We start from the raw sequence: 25,752 nt of genomic DNA on the forward strand, positions 1-25,752 counted from the left end.
TTTCAAACCCTCCTTCTTTCCAATTGGTCGTAAACATGGCACAACACCTTGCGCCGCCTCCATCAGGAAAGAGAGAGAGAAAAAACAAAAAAAAAACGTCTCTCTGCCAAATATTTGCCGCCCTTCGAGCGCATTTGCTTTGGTGTGTGTCGTGTTTGCATTTCAATGACCTGCGCTCCGTGTCGAGGAGGCGGCACGTGTGGCCGTGACCAAATCAGGCCTGATAACACTCTGCCACCCCAAAAAAAAAAAAAAGAGAAATAAAGAGCCTTGTGGGATAAGAGCCGGTGAGAGGGGGTGTTCACACACGCACACGCACACACACACACACGCGCGTGTGGGTGTGATGCAGTCCTGCTCGGATACAGCAGCCAATCAGATTGCGCTAGACTAGAGCGTTCGTTGCAACTCAAGTGGGACTCAGAATAACGCCTCCACTACTTTCCCAGCAATATTGGTCGTGCTACGCAAAGGATAAAGAATCTATGCCGTTTGTTTTCAACCCAGCTTGATCTGCAAACTAAATCCAATTGACATGTCAAACCTGAAATGCAACTTCAACTTCAACTTGCTAGGCAACAGCTTCATTGATTTCTTTTCTCATCCACTCCACCACTTTTTGACTTCTCAAGGCCAATCTTTTTTTTTTTTTTTCCCCAAGTATGCTTCATTTGCATTTAACTTAAGTGCAGTAAATGTGACTGAGGACTAAAAACTTTAGCCTTTGCATTTTTTAAAGAGAGAGAAATATTTTTGGGAGGTGGTCCTGCTTTTAAGGTAAACGTTTGCGAAGCGGGCGTGACAATTTTGCAAGCTTTTCATTTTGGTGGCCTTCCGGGACCTTTTGGAGGCTTTCTGATTGCAAGGAGCAGCACCTCTGCCACTCAAGCACAGCGTTCACTTTTTATCCGCAAGCCTTCTAATTATTGCTCATGCAACATCACACAACAGCCCACAAAAGGGGATCGACCGAGTGTGTGTGCGTGCGTGTGTGCGTGTGTGTGCGCGTGTGTGTTTGGAGAGAGTGAAGGAAAGCAGAGGCCGGGATGCTGCGGGATTAGGCGGAGGGATTTCAGCAAAAGCAGACGCTTATGTGTAATTCATGTTGGCGTCCTTGAAATTGCAACTGTGAGAATGCAAGCAGCCGCAGTCAAAGGGAAGCGGCGCAACCCCCCAACGAGCCGCCGCTCGCTCACGCTCAGGAATGCGCAACGCAACCGTTGGGAATTTTGCACACTTCCTAAAAATATTCCCGCCGTTTCCTCACACTTGAAAGGCGGCCTTTAATCCACGCATCATGATTTTCTGATGGGGAGATTTTCACAGCCAAAGTGAGGAGGAGTTGGAGTGGAACGGGAAAGACTTAGGTCAGGGTTCGGGTCAACGTGTGCCTCGTGGTCTCGCCGAAGGGTTTTTGACGGCGTCCTTTCAGAGATCAGCGTGGGCTGCTTCAGGCGTGCGGGGGCCGGCCATCCTGGGATTAGGCCATTAGTTAATCGGCCTCACATTAAAGCCGTTACGCTGCCGCAATCAATCGCACTGATTGTTTTATCACTCGCTATTATTCACAAATTGCCGACATCTGCTCAGCGTCAGGCCGACGTTTTAAGCAAATGAGTCAACGCGCTCACGCATCACATCGCCGTCGTTAAAAGGCTTCGCGCTGCAAAGCTTGCAAGTCTGCCAAAACTCGGCGGCCAGTCAAGGCTGCGCGGCAATTCGCATCCACAATTACAAAACGGCTCTTTTGCTAAAAAATTAAATTAAATTAAATAAATAAAAAAATTCTCGAGGCAAAATAAAAATGCTATTTGATTAAAAAAATGTGGAAAGTGTGAATTTTCCCTAAACAAAAAAAATATATAAATTTAATAATTTTCTTGAAAATATTACTTTTACCCCTTGTCCACTTTTGTGAAAAGGCAAAAAAAATCCCACAAACACGGATTTTGATGCATGTTTGAAAACATTTCTCTCATGAAAACAAACAACTTTTGAAAAGACATTTGGAGAAAACAACAAGACTTTTATTTTTACCTGTGGGTGCCGACAAGATTTCAAGTCAGCGGTAATGCAGCATCTGGCCTGCAGGGCGGCGCCAGATAGCCGCAAAGCTGGCAGGCAACGCCGCGGCGATGGCGCAAGTTGCGTCACGCGCAGGTTAGCGTGACCCTGGCGGAGGCAAAAGAACAACATGAAATGTCCAAAAGTGGAAGCTCGCCACGGACTAATCATTGACTGCCTTGACACGCTGACACACTACACAACACACGAGCACACACACACAAAAAAACACAGAGGACTTTTCCCCTCAAAGAAACAAACGTCTTCTCTTTCTTTCTTCAAAAAAAAATTTAAATAAAAAAACTTGTTCTCAAGGAGAATTTTTATTTTTTTCTTGGGGAAAAAACTAAACAAAAAACAATTTCCCCCCAATAAAATCTCATGAAAACTATTTTCGTTGAAGAACGACTCACTTTTTTATTACACAAATATTTTTCCAAGATGAATTTTTTCCCCTAAAATAATAAAGTAAGTCAATAACAAAAATTGTGAGTTCTTCAAAAATGTCTTCAATTCTCAACACCCAAAAAAGCGTTTTCAAACATTTTTTTTCAACAAGTTAATGGCAAAAGAATCGGTGGGTTCGTCTGGCGGAAAGGGCGGCGAGGAATTCGCAGAATGCCGCTTCTGCGCACGCATCAAACGGCTTGAACATTAACCGCGCTGAACTCGGCAGCACCGACGACCCGCTGCTGGAACGCCGCCCTCGCAAGTTCAAGGGTCGCGTCCCCCCCCCCCTAAAAGCCACCGCGTGTCAATAACACGACCAACACGTGAAGCAGACCCGACACCGCAGTCCTTTAAGCAACCCGTTTGCTCGATGTGCATTCACTCCATCATCATTTGTTAACATTTTGTCCGATTCGCTGATATCCAAAATACTAAAATAAAATTGGAAAATAGCAATACGTTTGACTACGCAGTTAAGCACATTGAAAAAAAAAACATGACGTTATTTCACTTTGATTTAATAAAAAGTAGGAAAATGATTTCACTTTAAAAAAAAATGCAAAAAACGTCCAAAAGAAACCGACGCTGGTTTGGCCGAACCTTGACCTTTGACCTGACAATTGCGCATCTTTGTGCCCAGCGAGTGCGGCAGCGCTTCATCTCGTACGTCAAGCCAGCGAGCGCTCGCTGAGTCAACCTTTGAGTTGAAGCGGAGGCGCGAAACCAAGCTGGTCCAACTTTGAGGCGCTGGCTGCGGCAGCTGAGACGGGCCGGCGGCCGAATATCGCCTGGCGGCGTTCCCGCCTTGAGCAGAGAGCGCCGAACCCTCAACAACATTTTGGGACGAGCGCTGGCGGCACGGCGGGGGGGCAACAGCTGCGGGTCTCCGTCAGGGGCCGAGGGGGAGACGCTCCAATTCCTGACTGACTGATTGATGGCACGCCGAATAAAAAGTGAAAGTAGGACACGTGCTTGTGTGGAGAAGCAAGTGCAAAAAATAACTCGGACTCTCCTCCCTTGATTTTTTTTTCTTCTTTGCAATAAAAATAAAAAGTGCTTGTGCCTGGGAGGCGGGTCTTCACACTATGACATCACTTTTGTCCACTTATTGGACGAAGCAGCCCGGGAGATAAAACGTGCTTTTGTCTTTTGTTTTATGTAGAGAAAAAAAACAAAAACGAAAAATTTGACGTGGTTTTGACCCGTGTGAACTTCTTGAAAAGGTAGAAGAAGGCAGAAAAAGAACGCCTCGTCGTTGCAGCAGCTGTGCCGCTTCAACGGGACTGCAGGTAAAAAAAAAAAGAAAAAGAAGATACTGCAAAATTAAGTTTTTCTGTTGGCAAAAACTAAAAAAGCTCGACGGCGGGCGGCCACAAGCAGAGCCACTTCCTGTCACGTGACGCTCGCTCATCAAATTGCCATCAACATTTCACATCCTCGGTGACATTGCGCAACATTTGACTGGCTCGGTGCCTCGAGTACGCTCCTCATTTTGCACCTCCTTGCCTCACGTTGGTCTCGCCCTCCTCCTCTGGCTTTTGTCTTCATTATTGGAATTTTTCTATTTTGAAGTCAGCAATAATTCAGACCCGCGATTTGCATTAAAGCCAACGAGGAGGGAGCTGCTTTTTTTTTTTTTTTAATGACGAGCCAACAGAATAGAAGGCTATCTTGCATCTCCACAAGTGCGCAAAGAGGAAGCCGCCGTTGAAATTTTGGCACACAAAAGGACGGCGGGCTCTTTCGTTGAAGACGTGACGAGCAGCATTCTGAGAAAAGCCGCGCGAAAATCTACCGCATTCAAACGATAACGTTCGTACTCTAAATAATTCCAATTCTACTACTAAAACTATAAAAAAAAAAATAAGTTAAAAAAAAATAATAGTGACTTGTTCCAAGTTGCTGTCCGCCCTTTTAAGCTCACCAAATATATTTTTTTTACGACTCAATTATGTTCAGCACATTCAAATGCTAACATTTTATTCTTCCTTCTAAAATGTTACGCAACTTTTTTTTTTTTTCTTTTTAGCGTATTCCTATTTATTTTATTTTTTTTAGCTTGCCAAAGTTGAGCATTCCGCTTCCTTTCTGGTTTTGACTTTTGCAACTTTTTATACAAAAGCCTGGTTGGCCGCTGGAAATGCCGTCAAACATTTCTGTTCAAGCCCAGACGACAAAGTCTCACACACGGCAAAGTGCGCATTGAGGTTAGTGAGTAAAAAGGACGATTCGCTGAGCAGAAGTGAGAAGAAGGCGGGCGATATGAAAAAGGGCAGCGTTACAAAGGTGGGAGCTCATCTGCATCTTTTCCCCTCAACATGAGTCACAAAACGACATCAAGCAAAACGCCGTCGCTCACTCGCAAAACGCCGTCGCACGCATCGACTTTCGTGCGCCGCTGACCTTCCTCGGCAAATCAACATTTCGAGTTGCGCTTTCAACTCAAGTTAGAGTGTCAAAGGACCAAAAGCTTCACGTCTCACCCCCACAAAAAAAAAAAAGCTCATTTTCCGATGATGCGATGCCCTTACACGAAAAGAAAGCCTCGTTTCACGCGCGCCGGAAATGAAAAGTGAAGATTTGTTTGTGAATAAGTAACGAGGGAAAGTACAAGGTTGGCTGAAAAATAAACACGACAAAAATATTTGTGACACGTCGGCTCGAACTGGATTTGGCGGGCGCCTAAAAGCTGAAAAATACGCCTCCATTTTGAGTGACATTTTCGGGGAGGGGGACGGACGTTGTCGGCCGCAAATCGTGAAGCGAGGTGCAAAGAATGAATATTTGAATATTAACGCCGACCTCCTCTGCACGGAAGCGCCCTCAATTTCTCTTTTTTTAATTTCACGGAGTCACTCCACCAAAGCGTCGCCCGGGCCAACTTCAAAATCAAAATTTTGCTTTTTTTGTTAGCATCGAGCTACGCAAGGCAAAGTTATGCGGCGTTTTAAACGTTTTTTTTTTTTTGTCGTTAAACTTTTTTTTTGCACCGTGAAGACTCTTTTGTGATGAGCTGCCGCTTATTTTTGATTGACTCGATTGACTCTCGTCGCTCAAATCAAGGAAAATAAGTCCTGGAACTCGTACCTCCAGGCAGCAGTGACGCCGCATTTGGTCAGTTCCGCTTGGCTCCCGTAGAGGGCGCCCCTGCAGCGATGGGAAACAACGTTCAACAAAACTAAGTTATTTTAAGGCTTGCCTGCGGGTTCAAAGTGATTTCATGAATGCGGCGCTTTGACACAAAGCGTCTTTGAGAGCTGAAGGAGGCCGGAAGAGCTGCAAGCCGACGGAAGGACGCATTCCGGCGTGGGAATGTCATGAGGACATGTGACACACTCGAGCACGCTGCTGGAAAATGCGCTCGCGTCGCAGCTAACAATATTTTCTACTCATCGGAAAGATGACGATCGTTGCGCTTAACCCGAATGCCGTCATCGGCAATTTTCATCGCTTTTTTTTAAAAAAATGCGTATAGTATGTCCATATAAGGTCACGCTTCCTGTCTGCACTAATGCGTCACGGTCTCGGCTATGATGAGGAAAAAAAAAAAACGAGGCCTGATGGCATTTCCGCACGTGACAAAGTCTTTGCAAACTCGCATGGCTGAGCGTAGAGCTTCCAGCGAGGCCGAACTCTGGCGTACTTCCCGCCCGCAACGCTGTCAAAGTGCGGCCAAGTCGGCCGCTCGCCATCAAGTCGCCGAGGGCCTTTGAAATCAAAACCATCGCTGGAGTTACGCGCCGCACAACGCCGCTGACGACTCTCGCTGGGCTTCACCTTTACTCTCGTCCACAAGTACTTCGTTTGGATTCGTGACAAATCACGCCGACGGCGACTGTCGCTGCGGTTTGCTCACATGCACTTCTCTCTTTAAAATGTTGTCGCGATGAAGCGTCTACGTTTGCATAATCGCATTTATTATGCACGTAGTTTTGCGACCTGCAACCCTGGTTGACTATTTTGACGCAGTTTACAAACTTCAGCATACGTGTTCTTAGCTGCCGACCATCCTTCTGATTTCTCGCACGACAGATCTGGTGCAGCCGCTTGCGGCAACAGTGAACCGGGCCAAGTCGATTCCTGGAAAGCGCTTTTCCCACCCAAGTGTGGCAAGCCACATGGCTGCTTGGCTCGGGCCAAGAGGGCATGTGAACCGAGATCTCCCAACAAGCTTTTTTTTTTTCCACCGCCACACGGAAAAAAGAAAAAAAAAACTTGTGAAGACAAGGCTAGCTGCTCACCTGTGTGTGGAAAACGCTTCTGCAGTCTGTGAAGCGTGTGGAGTGAGAGCAGCTGTCTTGTGTTACTTGGAAAAAAAAGAAAGAACGAAAGAAAGAAAAGAAAAGAAATCGTAGCACATGAATGCTGCTGCACTGAACAAAACGCAACTTGGAGAGTGACAAGCTGACAAAAGAGAGGCAAATGACTATTTGAGGGGAAACAACTACAACATTTTTCTCGGGGCCCATCTCAAATTGGATTTGCAAAAACGGCAATTTGGTGAAGAACGCCATCAACAGCCAAAAAAAAAAAACAAAACAAAAAAACAAAAAAACAAAAACCCTGTCCCTTTAAGAAGCGCAGCGTGACAGTTGTAACACTTGGTTGCGTGCAAACCACAAAGTCGGTGCAACGCGGGGCCAATTCGGTGTGCCAGTGAGTCGTCTCCAAGAAAGGGGGAAGTAGCGACTATTAAAAGAAAACAGAAAAAAAAAAACAAAGCAGGCAGTTTACACAATCGAGAGTGCGCACGTTCCATGAAGACGCCGGCGAAATCCCCTCGCTCGCCGCGTTTGCATCCAGTCGCCCCCGAACATGAAAACCGAAAAAAAAAAAAAAATAAAGTTTAATTTCACGCCACTCTCACACAGTCATCTGTGTGGAAATCAAGTCATTAGCATGTTCGCTGGGGACGCTCCCGAGATGACGTCGCTTCTCACCTTTTTGAGTGGCGCTCGTCACGTGTGCTACTCTGGGCCTATTTTTGCAAATGGCTTCGAATGACACACGCGTGACGAGCGGCAATTTTTATTTTGATTTCTAGAATCAATCATTCCCTCAATTCATCAAATAATTAGATACAATTTTATTTTGGATTTGAAGAGTAATCGAGAAAAGAAAAATCTCGATTACTGTTCATTAACAAGTTGTTTGGCCAAGCTGGGCACTTGACCCTTTTTTTTTTTTGCCTCCAATCAGGGCGATGATATGCCACGAGTCAAGCGAGCAATTTTGCGGCAGACTCGGACGAACGTGAAGACGTGACTTGCTCCATCAGCCGCTCGGCATTCTGCGACGGGTGAGGCGCGAGGAGGCGTCGGGGTTGAGGGAGTAAAAAGTGAAGCCAGCTGGCGGCGTGGCCACAACGCGTCGCTCACATGACCTCATCGACCTATTTCAGGGGCTGGCCCACCCCGTCGACGCTCGCTGATAGGATGACGAGGATGCCCCCCCCCCTTTGATCCATTCTTTGATTTTGTGGGCGAGCGAGCGAGCGAGCGGAGGGGAATCCCAGCCAAAGTCACGTCCACGACAATGCAGCTTCTCATCATGTCACATGACCTGACAACTTTCCAGCGGATGCGGAAGCAGCAGGGGAAAGCCGGTCATTTAGCGCCACGCGGCATCGAGGTCACGACCTCCGCCAGAGCTCATTAGCCACGCAGATTTCGCACAGCTGTCGGCGGACTCGCAAAGCTGCCGGCTAACGAGCCGACAATCGCAATCGGCACTTTGGCATCCGGCGAAAGCCGCCCGCCACACGCCGCTCGCAAGTTAGCAACAAGCAAAATACTTGCTCACTGAACTCAAGTCGACTTCTTCACTTTTATCCACTTGAAAAAAATTTGGAAGGCGGACAGCGTTTTCAAAAAACTTGCATGACCGATAGCAAGAACTTCTGGGAAGAAAAAAAAAAACGCGGTCAGCCTCTTTCTGAGCGGCTTGAACGAGAACGCCGCCGGAGCCACGCCAGCGTGCAAAGCGACAGCTGGCGGCGTGTCAAATGGTGCAGCTATCGAGTTGGAGGCGAGCGAGAGAAAGCCCGGCCTCCGCGGCTCTCCCGCACAAGGAGCCAGTGAAGCCGTCGTCCCAGCTGCCATGAAAGCACCACCGAGGCAGCGACGTGAAAGGTCGCCCCTCCAGCTGAGGGTTGTAAATCCACAACGTCAACGCGCAGCAAGGACGTGCGCGGCCTTGGACAGGTGCAGCGCCGGAAGAAGACTTTTTTTTATTGCGACGTGCTCGCGGCCTAACAATGGCGGCCCTTCAACGCCGCCGCTGACCAACAAGAAGACGCTCAAGCGCCGCGGCACTCATTTAAGCCGAAACGTTAGCGGCAGGCCGGGAATCAAGAGGGCTGATGATTTGCTTGTAAGGGATTTTCACACCCAAATCTACTTACGGGGGTTAGATTGAGTTCATAGACGGGACACGCCCACGGCGGCCTCCGTCTGCGCGACGCCGCGTTTCAAACTGTGATGCTGGGAAAAGGCTGAGCGAAGCCACCAGATGCTTTTTTTCAGATTTTTTCAGACACCCCGCAAGTTTAACGTTTAAAAAAAAAAAAAAAAAAATCTTGGCGAGTTAGCTTCTGATTGGAGCTCGTTTGGACAATTTCGCTCTCATCCCAGTTGCGCCTCAAAATGAGACTTTTACGATTTTCCATGAAAGCAACATTGTGTTTTGAAACAATCGACGTGGTGAAGCTAGCAACAAGCTACATGCTAACGTTTGTTTGCTGCTGCATCTCGTTTGTAAAATGGAAAAAAAAACTCCAAATTTTGTGGACAGAACGACAATTCCAAATATTCTGTACGATTGCGTGGGACCGCAAAATCAAAGTTCAAAAAGTGACCAAAAAAGATTCCATCAAAAGACATTTAAATTCTTGGCATCAAGCCAGGATTGCCCACAGCCGATTTCTCATTTTTCCCCCAATTAATTTTTTTGCCTTTGTACTTATTTTGGATCGCTTTTTATGACAAACATTTCCTGCTTGACCCCCAGGGAGGAACAAAATGTTCTGATCTGGAAAAAGTTGAAACTTTCTTGTCATGATGTCAAATGTTGAAAACGATCAAAAATAAACCAATAATCGTGAATGAGGCCAAATTTGTCTGATGCTGTACACGTCCTGTGAAATAACTTTTTGAGGCGTTCATGTTGGGACGCCAGAGATCACGAGTTTTCAAATCTGAATGGCAAAAAAAAAAAAAGATTGAATTCAGTTTGAATTTGGTGTGACACATAATGTGAACGCATCCTGGTTTTAGGTGAGGCTCAAAAAACGGCCGGCTGATGACATCATTCAGCCGAGCGCCTTTTGTTGTTATGTAATAAGCGTGAAAGCCGTCAGGCTTTACTTACGATTAACCCGATGACTCAAACAAGTCTCACACACACACACGCGCACACACACACGAACACACGCGTGTCACATTTCATCAATGGCCCAAATTTCTCTGCAGCGGCACAACCACGAATCAACAATAATGGCAAAGGAATGAAACATCACGCTTAGTATCGACGATGACGTCATCGTCAGAATGAGAAAAAGACAGCTGGAGGGCCTGCGTCATTGATTCCGGTCGGGGGAAATCTCACATCTGGAAGACACTTTGAAATATTCCCAGAAAAAGGGATGACGGTGCCAAAATGAAAAAAATTAAAAAGGAAGGAAAAATAGGTTTGTTCAGACTCTTTTTGGGGGGCCGACTTTGAAAATGTAGCAAAATATGTTGTAACGATATATTGACCACTAATCACAAATGAAACATTTTCTCGCCATGAGAATACAAAAACAAGAAGAAGCCACAAAGGCTCGGAAAGGCCAAGCACGATTGCCATTTTGGTCACTAGTGGCGCTTTTAGGATCATTTTCACGAGCCCCGTTCAAGAAAATTCAGCACTCAAGAGCCAGTTTCACACAAAAACAAGACATTTGGTAGACAAATCCCCAAACAGTGGAACCACAAAAACACCTCAAGGAACCAAAACCAAAAGCCACTCCAAAGTGAGCCATTTGACTCTTAAGTGGCCATTTCAGATTTGTTTTTCATTGATACGGATTACGTTAGGGTGTGATTCTGATTTTGGTTCACAAATGATTATCAAAAAAAACATTGACAGTCCACTAGCACAACATTACATGAAGCTAGCTGCACTTCTTCAACAGCAACAACATGCACGTCACACACGTGACCAAAACACATTTTGACGTCACATGGCAAGGCCGCGAAATGAAATGAAATGAAATCTTTCGAGCAACGCTTACCGTCGCTTTGTCTTTAAAAACATGACATGGAGTTCTTTTTTGGGGTTGTTCGGCGAACAAAATTTACGTCCATCTGACTTGCGCGTGCACGCGGCGCAAGCAGAGCCAAGGCAAGGAGGCGGGGCGTCACACGTGACGTCATGTGATGCGGAAGCAAAAGCAAAGTAGCCACTTTGCTTTAATGTTTTTCTTTTTTAAAGAATAATAGCAGACAATATCATGACCTCAAAACTGCATTTGCACAATGTTTTTGTTTCAGTGTGCTTATTGTGCGATACGTGTTTATATAGCAACAAGTGACTGAAGATGTGTTGTGCCCAGCCAATAAAAATTAAGTGGACAATGATCATTGGGCATTAATTTCGCAACACATCAATTTTATTTTTGTTTTACTCATGTTGATGGCCCATTTTTATGACAGTGCCAAAGTACTGCAGAGCACTTAGAGTATAGCACGTTATACGTATCCAAATTGTTTTTTTCCTGTATGTTTTAAATTCATGACAAAGAGTTGGCTTTTACCAATAATCGTTACTTGGTGAAAGGAAATTATTTTAATGACTGAACACTTCGTTTTAATTTATATCAATAAACATTTCTAGACTGTCGATTTCGACACTGTCGATTGTACAGCATTTATGAGGGTTCATGTTCAGTTTGAAAATGTTGGCTGAGCTTTTTAGTCTGCGTGGCAAAGCGGACGATGTTGTTGCGATAGCCAAGTTGCGAACGTTTGACTTGTGGCAAGAAAACAGCCTGGAAATCTTTGAAAGAAACATTGTTTTATATTTCAAAAAGGAATTGAGAAACAGAATGCAAAAAACAAACACAGAGTCTGAACATCCAGACAATTGAGATCCAAAAATACATTTTCTTAGGAAATATTAATTATATACAAAAACATAAAAAATCTTATTTTAAATTGGGCCCCTGCTGTGAAACCGTGGGGCGCCATTTTTCCTTATATTTTCTTAATAAAAATAAGCTTTAAATATCTGAACCCACCCATAACTTCAATTGAGGCAGTTTTAACATTGAAATCAAAAGAGATTCCAAACATGTTTTTTTCCCCTCTGCATTTGCATGCAAAAACTGTACAGTACAGCCTGCGTAAAAAAAAACAAAAAATAAAAACACAAACGAACGACCGACGAAACAAACGAACAGAGACGCCAATGGCGGCGGGAGCCACTTAAGCGGGCTGGTGGCGCAGCGCCGAGAGTTTGTGCGCGAGGAGCTGCCCCCGCCGCCTCAGCTGCTCCTTGAGCGACAGCAGGCGGCGTTCGTCGGCCTGCATGCCTCGGACGCACTCGGCCGCCTTCTTGAGGATCAGCACCTTGGCCGCCTTGTGGTTGTTGGCCACGTCGGGGATCTGGTCGCGCAGCGCCAGGAAGCTCAGCTTGAGCTCGTTGCGACGCTGGCGCTCCAGCACGTTGTGAGTCCGACGCTTGTCGTGCTCCTCCGAGTCCGACGGGCTGGAGCACTTGCGGTTGCCGCTGATCTGCTTCAGCACGCGGCTCTGGCTGGCGCCTCCGCACCCTGAGGGGCAAAAGGCAGAAGATGGCCATCAGGGCACACGGTAGGAAAAAAATTAACAACAATCTTTTCTCACACCTGAGCTACGTTACAGTGGCCCAGTCACAAACGGAAATTGGACCCGTCTAGTCATCTTATTGACACAAGTTTCCAGAGCTGGGCACTTGACCCTTTTTGCCAGTCAGTCCCCCGCTCTCTGGCCGCGATCTCGGTACGGTTCCGGCCTCGACCCTCCGGCCTTAGTCATAAAAATGGTCGGCCGGGAAAGGAAACCTATTTGACAATGAAGTGGGTGGAAGATTTTCCAAGTGAGCCTACCTCCGCCGGCATCCATCTTGAATTTCTTGCCCGCCAGGTGCGCGGCAGGCGGGTGCGCGGCGTAGTTGTGCTGCTGGGTGGAGACGTGGCAGCGTTTGAGCACCAAGGGGCCTGCGGGGCCGCCGCACGACCAGTCGCAGCGCTTCACCGCCTGCCGCTTCTCCACCGTCACCACGTCGATCTCCTCCTCATCCTCTGCCTCTTCGCCGTCATCCACTTCCTCCTCATCATCTTCGTCATCATCAACATCATCATCATCATCATCATCTGTAACAAAATCAAAACCAACATTACACTTGGCGATCAAAGCGCCTTTCCCAACTGGATCATATCAAATAGTTCAACTTAAAGCAATTTTGACACACAATATAAAATAATACAAACAATTAACAAAAATTGTAAATATTACTCATAGTTTTCATACTAGATTTAATTATTTTTTATTTAGTCAAATCTGGCTTCCCAAAACGTTTCCACCTGAGAACTTGGAACTTTTGTGGAGCCTATGTTGCTCCTTTCAATTTTTTTTTTCAGACAAAAAAAACACACCCATTTAAAAGGATAAAATAATGATCCAAAACTATGTTTCATGCTCAACGTCAAAGCGACGCGTGAAATATTCTTAAAAGCAGCTGCGCGGCTAGTTTTGAGAAGACCACTGCCGCGTGCTAGTGGTACTTCGGAGACATCCAGGAATATTTGGGGCGGGGTCTGCAGCATTGCACGGATCCAATGGCATATCCCTGTTTGTTCCTGGAACAACAAGTACGTCCTAGGAACTCCCGCGACATAAAAAAAAGAAATGATGCCTAATGTATACATGATCCAAACTTGGAACTGCATCAAGCATGTATGTTCTAATTGTAGACATGCGCTGTACATCAAAAAGACAGGACTGTCAGAAAATTGGCATGAATATTGACCGCTGTTTTCCAAAGTAAAAGCAGATGTTTGCAAAATCTCTTATTTTGAATAAATACAAAGATAATCAATCAAATAATTCATGTGCTGAACAAATTAGCTGTTGCACCTCTACTGAACATGAGAAAGTAATTATTACCATAAAAAAGTGAATCTAAGGCAAAATGACATCAAACGTGAGGAACAGTAAAACTAAAATTAGTAAAAAAAAATAAGCTAAAACTACAGAGAGGACCCATTAGAATGTGGCCCGCGCTCCTCAGTTTGGCAATGACCGTGGAAAAAGGTCAAGGCGAAGATTTCCTACCTGAGTCGCTGCTGCTGCTGCTGCCGCTGTTGGGCGGCGTGTCCAGCCCCAAGTGCTCGCCCTGCTTGGGGGTCTCGGCCACCGGGTAGGGGAAGACCACCGACGGGTCAATGCACTCGGACGCCGCCGTGTTGAGGTCCTGCAGGTAGCTGCTGTTCAACCTCCAGGCGGCCGCGTCGCCGGGCCCCGTCGAGCGGGCTTCCGACGCCGGGGAGGCATCCGCCGGAGGGGCGGCGGTTGCGGGGCTGGGGCTGGCAGTGGAGGCGGCGGGCGAGACGGGCGATGCGCACGACTCCCTCCGGGCGGCGTGCAGCGAGGCCAGCTGCTCCGACACCGCCTTCTTGAGCTTGGCTGCGGCCGAGAAGCCGCTCCACATGCAGTCCTGGATGATGATGGACTGGAGGACGGTCTGCGAGTAGTCGGCGTCGCAAATGATGCTCTGGTTGACGGCGTCGTCGCCCAGGAACTCGCTGACCATCTCCAGCTGGTCGGCGGTGGACGGGTAAGGCAAACCGGAGAGCGACGGTCGCCGGCTGGGTGACAGCGGCGGCGTGGGGAGGAGTTCGAACTTCTTCCAGATGTCCTCGCTGGGCGCCGGGGGCTGCGGTTGCTGCGGGTAGAAGTCCTCCTCCGAGTGGTCGTAGTAGAAGTAAGGCTGGAGGGAGTCGTAGTCGTAGTCGTAGTTGCGGCTCAGCAGAGCGGAGCTGAGCGGCATGTTGGCGCGGCGCCGCCGGGAAGCTTCAAGCTCGGCGGCCGACAACGTGGAGGTTAGTTCAAGTCGGAAAAGAAGCAAAAGGCGAGGACCCGAGCTGCAGGTGTCCACTTTGGACTTCCCACGTTGCTTTAAAACTGGTCGGAAAACAAATAAATGTGAAAAGGTGTCCCTGGGCGACCTCCGTGGACATGAAATCAACGTCAGGACGCATGTACGGCGGGGCGGCGGCAGCGGCGGCGGCGTTAGAGAAAACGAGCCGGCCGGCCGGAGCCTCGCCAGGTCCGAGCAAATAAAAAAGTCACTTTGAGAATCACTGCGGAGTCCCCACCATGCAGGGTTATAAATGGCCGCGTCACTACCCCTTTTACTCACCACATCCTCCGCCTGGCTACAGACACCCCACCTCCTCCTCCCTCCACAAAAAACTTACCTCAAAATCAATAAATCGATGTTCGGTTCACCCCGATGTCCCTCACTTGTAATGCTCAACAGCAGCTTCGACGTAAAAGCAGACAATTTTGAGCTTTTTCGGGTACTATCTTACGCAGTACGTCAGGTACGAGTAGGACGTAATGGGCGTGGCCATAATAGAGTGGCGGCTCCATTGACTGGAGGCAAGCATGTTATATTAATGATGTGAAGTGATATAATTTGATTCATATTCCAGCCACACTCGCTAATATTGAACACACATTTGTAATGAAATCATCTGACGCTGTTTTTGCACCAAAATAGGAAACATCGCGGTTTGCATTTAAAGGCGAACAGGTGCACAAGCGACAAAATGTCGGTGCAGAAATGGAAACGTTACCTGGCAAAATGCGTCGACGTCGGCCGGTTTAAGCTCCGCGACAGGCGGATAAGCGCTAATCAACCGCAGGGAGGAACCCAGTCAAGCAAATCCGGCGTGCAAAGCGTCGCAATTTTGGAACTCAGCGAGTCGACGGTTCCAATCCAATACAAGAAGGAGATTTGGCGGGTTTGGCGCTCCCCCTGGAGTCATCTGTCCGCTACTGCAACAATCACATGATTCAAGTGCCTTTTCCCTTCATACCATCGTTGTTAGTTTCCTTCTTTCAAAAAATCATTTTATAAGGTCTCACTTTTTTTTTCATTTAGGATTTTTACTAGTTCTTTATATCCGATTAACAAATGTACAAGAATGAATTAATAAATTGGAACAAATTTTAGCTCCACGAGTGGCTCAAAACATTGAAAACAACTCTGAGTGTGATGCGACACAAGACTCACAAAGTCTCATTTTTTGCTGATCCGGCGTCCAATCCAAATCCAAACAAAAAACGGTGTTGCTAGGCGGATTACACTTGACTCCACTCATGTGAGTGTTGTGGTGCGTGATTTTCAAAGTGTGGCGCGACGACTCGTCTACAAGTGGCACAAGAGCTCCCTCTAGTGGTGTTTCTCCCAAAAATCCCTGGGCAAATCATTTCAATAAAATGCAAAAACAAAAACAAAAAATTAACGTTTTTTTATATAATTCTGGGTGTATTTGAGAATTTTTTTCTACTAGATCGTTTTTTTTTCAACAACAAGATTTTTCCAAAAATGTTTTTTCAACAATATAGATGTTTTTTTCCAATACGGCAGTATTTTTTTTCTCCAATGGTATTTTTTTTTTTTACATCCATTTCGATTATCATTTGTGGTAGGGTGTTTATTTTTTTGTCGATTTGAGGAAGCCACATTTGAGACTTTTTAAAGCCTTTTTGATACGATTTTAGACTTCTCGTCATTAACAGAGACCAATTTGAAGTCATGGAGGTTATTTGAAGGGAGGCGGTCAATATGCGCGCCTGACACGGAATATCTCTGAAGAAATAAGGCTTTGGGTTAGCCGCTGTGTTGAGGGTCACGGGAAGTCTTCATCATCTTTGTGGCTAAAAAAGGACCATGCAGCACAAACCTGCGGTAGACAACAAAAGCGGGAAAAGCTTCAAAAAGTGTGCCGCAAACTACCACTAGATGTCGGCCTTCATCTCGCTTAACGCTTAACCTGACTCGACTTGTTTTCCAGTTTGGACTTGAGTCTGGCAACATCGCTGACGCTTTTTGATTTATTACTCATCTTAAATGTAGCAATTTTTTAAATTAGCATTCAGACATTGCCAGGGAATGGAATGGAACATAACAACAACAACAACTGCCGTCCCGGCACAAACTGAGGAACTATGATCTCAATTTAAAACTGGAGAAAATTATTTGGTTTGGGGTACCTTTTAAAATACTTACAAAAAGTCACGTCAAAAATAATTACGCTTCTTAAGGGAAAACGTTTTATGACAAGATTTAAGTAAAAAAATAAAAAATACACACGAAAAAAAAATTGGAAAAAAATGTTTATGACATTTCGATTTTTGTAACATTTTTTTAAAGTAAAAAACAACAATTCTGGCAATCAAAAGTGAGCAGTGAGTTCATTTGCCTGTGCAACTTGGCATACATTAATTATAATAAACCATGTACCATTTTTATGTGAGCTTCAGCATACAAATACGCCTGGATGCTTTCACTGGCAAGTGTCCGTCCGCTCGCAGGGCAGAGGTCAAAGTTGCCAGTTACACAATGGGGAATATTTGGCACAAAAACGATCGCTTTTTGGGTTTGTAAGCACTTATTTTGGTCCACTTTGCAATTTGGTCTGCAGGCTTGAGCAGCTCGGATCAAAAGACGTATTGTTCTCGGACAACCTGAGCATAACTGTCTTTTTATTGCATTTTTTTCAGCATGTAAAACAGCATATAAGTGATCATAAATGCACTTTGCACTGGTTACAAAATATTATAACACACGCAACAGCGATGCAAGCAAAAAACATTCAGGGCTTTCCAAACTGAAAAGATCCAACGCAAAACTATCAAATAATGCATGGGCATAAATAGCCACATATAACTCAGTGATTAAATAACAGTGGACAAAGAATTGGCCCTTGGGGGGATCCCACGTGATGTTTTTTTTCTGTTGGATGCAAAAACCCTGATAGGTATTACGATTAGGAGATGATATCACTCTCGGGTCCCGGAATTTGGTACAACGCCCCTGGCTGCTAGTGTGCAGAAATGTCATCCGGTCGTGTAAAACGTGTTGCTTCTGCGCCACTACGAGTTCCTGAAGCTGGCATGCTCCAACGGCTCGCCATGGGCGTGCGTGTTTGCGCAAGTGGGTTGAAGGTCCTCCTCGCTCGAGCTGCGTGCAGTTAGATGTCACCTCCCTCCCCTCCCCCTGCTCCTCCTCCTCCACCCCGACTGGGTGATGATTCGCGAGGAGGAAGATGCGCGCGCTCACAGCCTTCCGCCGACCTTCGCCTGCTTCTCTCGGCCTCACCGACGCGCCGTTGTGACACCACCGCAGCCGCCGGAGCTGGAGCGCCGCGTCGGCTGCCCGCTGCGGGACTCCCGGGTGCTTCGCCTGCTTTCCAGCGGCTTCGTTCGCCTCTCGCCCCCCTGCCCCCCCCCCCACCCCCCGCACTCGCAGCCGCAGCCGCAGCCGCAGCAGCAGAAGCAGAAGCAGAAGAGCTCCACCACCCCCGAGAGCGAGGCAGATGCCCGTCGCAGCGCTGCCAGCCCGGCTTCTACTATGGTGGAGTTCGCGTCCCTGAGCCCTTACTGGCCGCTTCTTCGCTTCTTGGTGCCTCTGGCGATCACCAATGTTGCCATTGACCTCGGCGAGCAGGTAAACGAGCCCCCCCTACCCGATGCCCCCCCCCGCTCCCCCTCCCTTCCTCCGGGAGGCAGGAAGCGGATTGTTAGCATCGCGCTAACGCTAACGATGCACGGATTGCTTTTTGACGCCAGAAAATGGTAGACGACGTTGACAAGGACGCGCCTCATGTTAGCTTAGCCCACCAGGGCGGGTGGGGCGCGGGGTGTCTGTATTTGATGCTTCTGTCAATTTTCTCACCTGGCCCTCCTTTCCAAGAAAGACTCGGGCAGTGAGCAGGAAGCCCAAGTGGTGAGATGTAGGTTGGGATTAAGTTTATGTAATGCTTCTGTTTTGCTGGTATAAATAGCACAGCTGGGGCTTGTGCAAAAAAGGGAAAGGGCAGTGGCGAGGGGGGAGGGAGAGGGAGGGAGTCCTCAGTCCAGGCCAGTCTGTTGCCTTTTCTCCGCTGCAAGATTCTCAAACTCTTGGTGCTCGAGGGAAACATTTTCTCAAGCCCCCACCACCATTAATCATACTTCCAAATTGAGGAGGGGAAAAAAAGGGAAAACATTGTTCTAATTCTCCTCATAAAAAAATGTCACCCTGCCCAAAATGCTGCCAAAGCCCGATAATAATAATGATAGCAATGTTGTAATTGGTGTCAAAGAAGTAAAGGACTGTTCAAAGATCTTTTCATGTCAGGGAGGAACTAAGTTTAGACTAGGTTGTTAGTTCTGCAGAAGTTTCACCATGTGTTTGTTTTTGCTGTGATTAATGGCTCGGAAAAAAAAAAAAAATGAACAAAGCCGATATGATATGCAGTAAAACCACATTTTTTTTTTTTATATGAATTGAGACAAATGTGACTGAATGTAAAACGTACCTAACGCGACGTGGTCTTGGTGGCGTTGCAGGCGCTCAACAGGGGCATCGCCACCGTCAAGGAGGACGCGGTGGAGATGCTGGCCAGCTACGGGCTGGCCTACTCGCTCATGAAGTTCTTCACGGGCCCCATGAGCGACTTCAAGAACGTGGGCTTGGTCTTCGTCAACAGCAAGCGCGACCGCCGCAAGGCCGTCCTGTGCATGGCGGCGGCGGGCGTCATCGCCTTCTCGCTGCACATCTTGATCGGTGGCTAGCTCAAAAAAAAAACACACACACCAAAAAAAAAAACAAAAAACTGCGACACGGAGGTTGCTTGACTGAGGCGCTTTTTTTGTTTTTGTTTTTCACGGTGCAGCCTACACGGACCTGGGCTACTACATCATTAACAAGCTCCACCATGTGGACGAGTCTGTGGGCCACAAAACTCGCAAGGCCTTCCTCTACTTGGCCGCGTTCCCTCTGCTGGATGCCATGGTGAGTGCAACTTTTAGCCCCGCCCCTGCCCCGCCCACAAATGTGCATTTGGTGTGCGTACAGGCGTGGATTCACGCCGGGATCCTCCTCAAGCACAAGTTCAGCGTCATCGTGGGCTCCGCCTCCATCTCGGACGTCGTGGCTCAGGTACAAAAGCGCCGCAAATGAAATCATCCGAAATTTATCTGCAAAATAATCGGCCACTTTTTCTTTTTGGAACCGAGCCGCCGCCATTTGAGAAACAAATCTCGTTTGCGTTTCGCGATTCCTCCAAAGTGCATTCCAATGCCGAAGGGGAGGAGCTTGATTGAATCGGGGCGTAGCCGTGTCTAATAGAAAAGAAGCGCTTTGCCGCCATCTTGTGGCTTGTCTAAAATGACTTCAGCATCACGGCAAGACGGAACGCTCGTCGCTCGTGGTCGCTCGGGCTGTGAAACGCCGCCGTGCGCTCTTCTTCAGATCGTCTTCGTGGCCATCCTGCTGCACAGCAACCTGGAGTGCGTGGAGCCGCTCCTCATCCCCATCCTCTCGCTCTACATGGGCGCGCTGGTGCGCTTCAGCATCGTGGGCCTGGGCTACTACTGCAACATCCACGACACCATCCCGGACTCCAGCGGGCCGGACGTCGGGGTGAGTCTCGGCGAATTTTTGGGGCAGGAGCGCGCCGCGACGGCTTTTGACGACTTTTTGGGTCCGGCGGCAGGGCGACGCCACCGTCAAGAAGATGCTGAGTTTCTGGTGGCCGCTGGCGCTCATCCTGGCCACCCAGCGCATCAGCCGGCCCATCGTCAACCTCTTCGTGTCTCGCGACCTCGAGGGGACCACCGAGGCGACCGAGGTGACGACACTTTCCTTTCCTTTTGGTCTCATCTGACGGTATCGGGTACGCCTCCGACAACAGCCACTCATGCTTAAAGCGAAAAAATGAATGTGACATAAAGCAAATGTTCTTTGCCAGTCGTTGGTTTCGACACTGCGGTCGTTTGGCACATTGATGACTCATCATGTGCGTCAGAAAAACAGGAAGGTCTTTGTTGGCAATTTTCTGTTATCAGAAACGGCTGCCAAAGGCTGCAGGACACCCGCGACCCGAGTGAGGATGAGCAGCACGGAGAATGAATGGCAATTGACATTTTTGGTATCGGTGCTTGATATCGGAGAACACTTTTACTGGTATCGATCCGAAAAATAGTGACCCAAAATAGTCATGCTTTGTTTTAAATATACAAAATAAAACATGATAAAATAAAAAAGAAAACAGGGAAGTTAAAGTGACTGTGCTATTTTTATCCCTTTCACAAGTTTAAAAAAAAAAAGCCTTTGTGGATTCTGAATCCGCTTTTGTGTCAACAAATTTCGTCGAGAAGTTGACAAGTTTATTTTGGGTGCGGCAGTAATTCAAGTTTCTGCGTGCCAATGCCAACAAACTCCCTCCGGAGCTTTCTGGGCCACAAAGCTGTTTTGCCAGAATGGCCTGGAAGTCAGCGGCAACACATTGGCTCTCTCTCTCTCTCTCTCTCGCTCGCTCGCCCGCTCACATCACAAAAACAGCAACAACAACAAGTGGCATGCCGTACGCTGCCGCTGTTTCTCTTCTCATTGTACCCAGCGTGCTAATGACAATGCAGTCGAGCCGCGTTGACCAAACGTTCCACAGCTCATCACAATACGGCAAACTTTGCCATTTCGAGACCTCGGCGGGGTAGTGAGAAACAAGTTTGGGTTTTTTCTACAAATGAAACATGAAACAAAGACGTACGCCTTAACATTAAATTTAGCTTAGCTCAATGCTAACAAACAATGCAAAACGCCATTGACCTGCTAACGATTAGCATCGACAGTTGCCGTTTAAGAAGCGAGTAAAATGTGTACAAACGGTGGAGCAACACATAGAGACAGATAATGTCACAACACTTTTTTTTTTTAACCTCAATGAAAAATGCCGATTATTCCGGTCACACTCACAAGCAATGCCGTCTTTTGTCGTGTCGGCAGGCAGTGGCCGTGCTGACGGCGACGTACCCGGTGGGTCACATGCCCTACGGCTGGCTCACCGAACTGCGAGCCGTCTATCCCGCCTTCGACAAGGTAAGCTACGCTCGACACGCACGGCGCGACCGGACGACGCCGGCGCTCACGTCTGCTCGTCGTCCCTCGGCAGAACAACCCCAGCAACAAGCTGAACGCCGGCACACCCGTGACCAAGTCGCATATTAAAAAGTTCACATTCTGCTGCCTGGCCCTCTCGCTCACGGTAAGACTCATGCTCACGTAGATTACTTTTTAAGCCAATCAAAGGTCGTTCATTTTACGTCCGTTTTTTTTGCACTGAACTCGTGTTAAACAGGGAACAAAAAAAAAAAAAAGAGAAGTAGATGAAAAAAACTTCCTCAAAATTCGGATTTTACACCCCTTATACCGCAAACGGACATCCTCAAATCTGAAAAAACATGCTAGCGGGAGAGGAAGACCCAAGCGTCCTCATTTAGGGGCGGGACCAAACCTTTCCTGCACACACAGCGCAAAAAAAAAAGCAAACATATTAAAACTTGACGCGGGATTGTTGCGGACGGCAGCGAATGTTGCGGAACGCGACTGGCTGATTGCTTTCGACGCAACGCAAGCTGGGAAAGCGAGCGCGCGGCGCTCAACTCGACAAGTCGACGCTTGTGAGTCGCGTTTATGCGATGCCGCCATTTTTCATTAGAATTATTTTTTATTTCCTTTTGACGTGTCTTTTTAATTTGTGTTTTAATTCGTTTTTAGAGAAAATGTTTTTTTCCATTGCTTGTTTTTTCCAAAAACGCTTTGTTTAATTATTCATTTTAGTATTTGTTCGTAGTATCTGTCGAGTGCAAAATTAAAAAAATATATATATATAAGGCATCAAGTACTCTGCAATGAATTAAATTAAAGCATAATTGTTGAAATTGAAGGACATCAAAATTAATTTTGGTTGTTTTTTTTTTGCTTTTAAATTTATTTCACAAACGTAAATATTTTTTCAAGCGTTAGTGTTGGTGACCTATAATAACCTTGACCTCCATCACATTTCCAAAGCAGCTAAATGCGTTGCTTGGTGCGTTTTGGAGAAAAAAGTTGCTCGGGGAGTCTGACAACTTGAGTGCTGAGTCGGCCTCAACGTCAGCAGCTCAGACGCAGCAAATAATTGCAAACAAGACGGCGCAAGCAAACATGACGGCGCAAGCACGACGCGACCGAGTCACATGATCAGCCGGTCTCCGCGTTGGACATCGTCGGCACGTGAGCCCCCAAAAAGTGGCGAGTGACCAAGAGAAGCTGCGGCGCCACATCAGGCCGTCCGTTTGTCGCCCAACCCGGATGGACGGTCGTGGCGTCCTCTGGCTGGAGGTGTCGGGTTGCACCCGCTTTTAAATATTAAAAAAAAAAAAAAAGCAGGGCAGGGTTGGGCAGGCACAAAATAGCGGAACTCAGCAAGGAGGTTATGGCCTAGTGCACAAAACAACACTTGACACATTCCAGAAGGTTCACAAGCGCACTCTTCAGCCCCATCACTTTAAAAAATATTTTTTTTAAAATCCAAGCTCATTGCACTATTTTAACAAACGAAGTGAGAGAAATCGCTTTGCCCCCCTCCCTCACGAGGTATGCGTGTGCACGTTTCCTCATGACATGACTTGCCGCCACGCCACGCGTCTCGTCTCGGCCGCCTGCCGGCCGAAATAACGCTCACGTCACACCTCATCTTTTTCTCCTTTTCAATTTTTTGTTTGATGTGCAGAAACTGTTAGAAACAATTTGCCACCTACTGGAAGGAAGAAGTAACACACAGCTTCGGCTCTTTTTTTTTTTTTGTACATAAGAATTCCAGTGACGGGATGGCTCGCTAGATTAAGAAAGGTCTGTCCCAATATTTTTTGTCCACGCGGCCAATCAAGTTATTGATGGAAGCGCCTGAGACGCGAAACGCTGCCCGCGTTGAGTCGTGCGCTTTGTTTTGCGCAGCTTTGCTTCGTGGTCTTCTGGAGCCCGCACGTCTCCGAGAAGATTCTGGTGGACGTCATCGGCGTCGACTACCCGTTCGCGATGCTTTGCGTGGTGCCCCTTCGAATTTTCTCCTTCTTCCCACTTCCGGGTAAGCGAACCATTTCGAGCGGACACGGCGACTAAAACTTTGACACTCTAACGAATAACAGAATGGGAAGTATCCCCAAATAAAGTTCAGCAGTTCCAGTTTTTTTTTTGTTCATCTCACAAAAATCTGGCCTTTGATTTTTTTTCTCTAATACACGCTGCGTATCGTCTAATATTTGTCATTGTGACGCTGTCTGATGCTTTTTGGCCCACGTGCGTCTAGTGACAGTCCGGGCCCACTTGACGGGCTGGCTGATGACGCTGAAGAAGACGTTTGTGTTGGCGCCCAGCTCGGTGCTGCGCATCGTCGTCCTCATCACCAGCCTGGTGGTGCTGCCCTACTTGGGGTACGTATGTGCACGGTCACGTGCGCGAGCGCTCTCCGTGCTGATCGTTGGCGTGCCGCAGGGTTCACGGGGCCACGCTGGGGGTGGGCTCCCTCCTGGCCGGCTTCATCGGCGAGTCGACGATGGTCGCCATAGCGGCATGCTATGTTTATCGGCAACAGGTGAGCGTCGTCGTGGTTCATGTACACAAAAGACCAACGGCACCGGTGGAAGGTTTATTTCCAACCGCAAGAATATCATTTGAAGGGAAGTAAGAAAGTCGATTTTTCACAGACAGCTGGCTTTTGCACAGGGGTGTGTAGACTTTTTCGAATCCCCTTTTCTTTTGTTATATTTTGATATGAATTTAAATTCATTCAAACAATATGAATGGAAATGGAAACAAACCTCCCAAAACTTTTTTATTAAGTGTATATTCCGTTTTATATGTGATCTATAATCTATCGATTGTATTTTATTTATTTAAAAAAATTTAATAAATAAAAAAATAAAGCTAATTGGGTGTGTAAAATGATCAAAAATAATTTCTGCACATTTGAAAGGGATCGGTCTCAAACTTCAAAGTTTTAATCTGCTAAGAGATGACAACATTTTTAAAAATCACGAAAGAAAAGCGTTTCTTCCCACTGAAATAATTTTTGCTTGCGTTGCGCTCAGCGTCACAGCGAGCTGTCCAACGAGCTGGTGGTGGAGGCTGAGGACTCGGCCCCCATGAGCGAGGTGCGCTCGCGCTCGCCGACGGACGCCGTGGAGGAGCTACGCGAGGATGTCGACGACGGCGAAGGGCGGGAGTGAGCCCTTGAGCACTTTTTTTTTTTTTTTTCTTCCGGCGAGGAAGGCGGAACTCTCTTAATGTCGCCCTCCCCATCTCCGTGACAACGCACACTGTAAACAAAGCCATCCGAGCGTTGATCCAACGAGTGTACATATCGTCATGGCTTCCTTGGTGTTTACTGGTAAACAAGGGAAAGACGAAGGCGGCGACCGTCAACATTTGAGTGGAAATCCACACATGTCGTGGGACTTTTTCCTGGGTTGTGCAATTGTGTTTGACATCAAAAGTGCTGTACAGACCGTCGTTTTCTAAAGTGGATATTTGACGACGCCGAGGGGTCGGGAATCCCTCTTCATCATCATCATCATCATCACGCATTCACTTCGACGCAGTCTGACCTGCTTGTGTTTGGCCAATCATCATCTTCTCCATGTGCTGTATATATTGTACAGACATTCTTATTTGGCAAATAAATTGCTTTATTATTATTAATTGCAAGTGCACACGACGGTTAATTCGCGTGGAAGACGAGCCGCTGGCGAAGCAAATTGAGGAAGCCCAAGTGCTTCTTCAATTTATTTTCTCGATTCTTGACTTTTCTCTTTTTTTTCTACTTTTCTTTAAATGTGTATTTTTTTTCCCCATTTTCAATTCCTTGGTTTATGTTCTCATATTTTTATTACTATTTATCTAAAATGATTTTGCTTTTTTTTAAATTTATTTTTGCATATTTGGTATTTTTTCTACTTTAATATTTTATATATTTGGATATTTTTCTTAATTTTTATACTTGCCCCAAATATTTCCTGAAATAGATTTTTTTTTTTACATTTTCTTACATTTTTCCATCTAATATTTGTAGTTTGTTTTTTTTTTAAATCGATCAATTTATTATTAACGTTTAGCAAC

The 25,752-nt window shown here is 46.8% G+C and overlaps 3 protein-coding genes and 1 long non-coding RNA gene across 5 annotated transcripts in view; 2 read left to right on the plus strand and 2 right to left on the minus strand.

Annotated features, from left to right (window-relative positions):
• The window catches only part of LOC148318580 (uncharacterized), a 15,319-nt gene extending 7,376 nt beyond the window's left edge, over positions 1-7,943 (minus strand). The window contains exons 1-2 of the long non-coding RNA XR_015839942.1: positions 6,756-7,943; positions 2,038-2,172 (exon numbers count right to left, since the gene is read on the minus strand). This is a non-coding gene — a long non-coding RNA (uncharacterized LOC148318580). The remainder of the gene's footprint in view (positions 1-2,037; positions 2,173-6,755) is intronic.
• The window catches only part of LOC148318571 (cullin-1), a 114,686-nt gene extending 104,750 nt beyond the window's left edge, over positions 1-9,936 (plus strand). The window contains exon 23 of the mRNA XM_088283322.1: positions 9,912-9,936. The gene's annotated coding sequence lies outside the window, so the exon portion shown is untranslated. The remainder of the gene's footprint in view (positions 1-9,911) is intronic.
• A 1,616-nt stretch (positions 9,937-11,552) lies between these two features.
• On the minus strand, positions 11,553-15,547 carry LOC148318581 (transcriptional regulator Myc-like). Of its 2 annotated transcripts, none has more exons than XM_088283009.1 (4): positions 15,398-15,547; positions 13,872-14,720; positions 12,644-12,910; positions 11,553-12,328 (listed from the first exon to the last, which is right to left on the minus strand). In XM_088283009.1, exons 2-4 carry the CDS (start codon positions 14,584-14,586, stop codon positions 11,982-11,984), a joined length of 1,329 nt encoding a protein of 442 aa, XP_088139135.1. In that variant the 5' UTR covers positions 14,587-14,720; positions 15,398-15,547; the 3' UTR covers positions 11,553-11,981. The 2 variants fall into 2 exon arrangements, with proteins under 2 accessions (XP_088139135.1, XP_088139136.1); XM_088283010.1 differs by lacking the exon at positions 15,398-15,547 and adding an exon at positions 15,017-15,354.
• A 1,671-nt stretch (positions 15,548-17,218) lies between these two features.
• LOC148318582 (progressive ankylosis protein homolog) lies at positions 17,219-25,346 on the plus strand. Its single transcript, XM_088283008.1, has 12 exons — positions 17,219-18,276; positions 19,161-19,377; positions 19,487-19,605; positions 19,669-19,752; positions 20,065-20,235; positions 20,309-20,443; positions 21,601-21,693; positions 21,767-21,859; positions 23,593-23,722; positions 23,945-24,068; positions 24,130-24,229; positions 24,726-25,346. The coding sequence occupies exons 1-12, from the start codon at positions 17,857-17,859 to the stop codon at positions 24,861-24,863; spliced, it is 1,824 nt and encodes a 607-aa protein (XP_088139134.1). The 5' UTR covers positions 17,219-17,856; the 3' UTR covers positions 24,864-25,346.
• The last annotated feature ends 406 nt before the right edge of the window (positions 25,347-25,752 follow it).

This window comes from Idiotropiscis lumnitzeri, chromosome 19 (genome assembly GCF_059441095.1).
Source record: "Idiotropiscis lumnitzeri isolate Australia: NSW breed Sydney's pygmy pipehorse chromosome 19, RoL_Ilum_1.0, whole genome shotgun sequence".
NCBI classification, from domain to species: Eukaryota; Metazoa; Chordata; class Actinopteri; order Syngnathiformes; family Syngnathidae; genus Idiotropiscis; species Idiotropiscis lumnitzeri.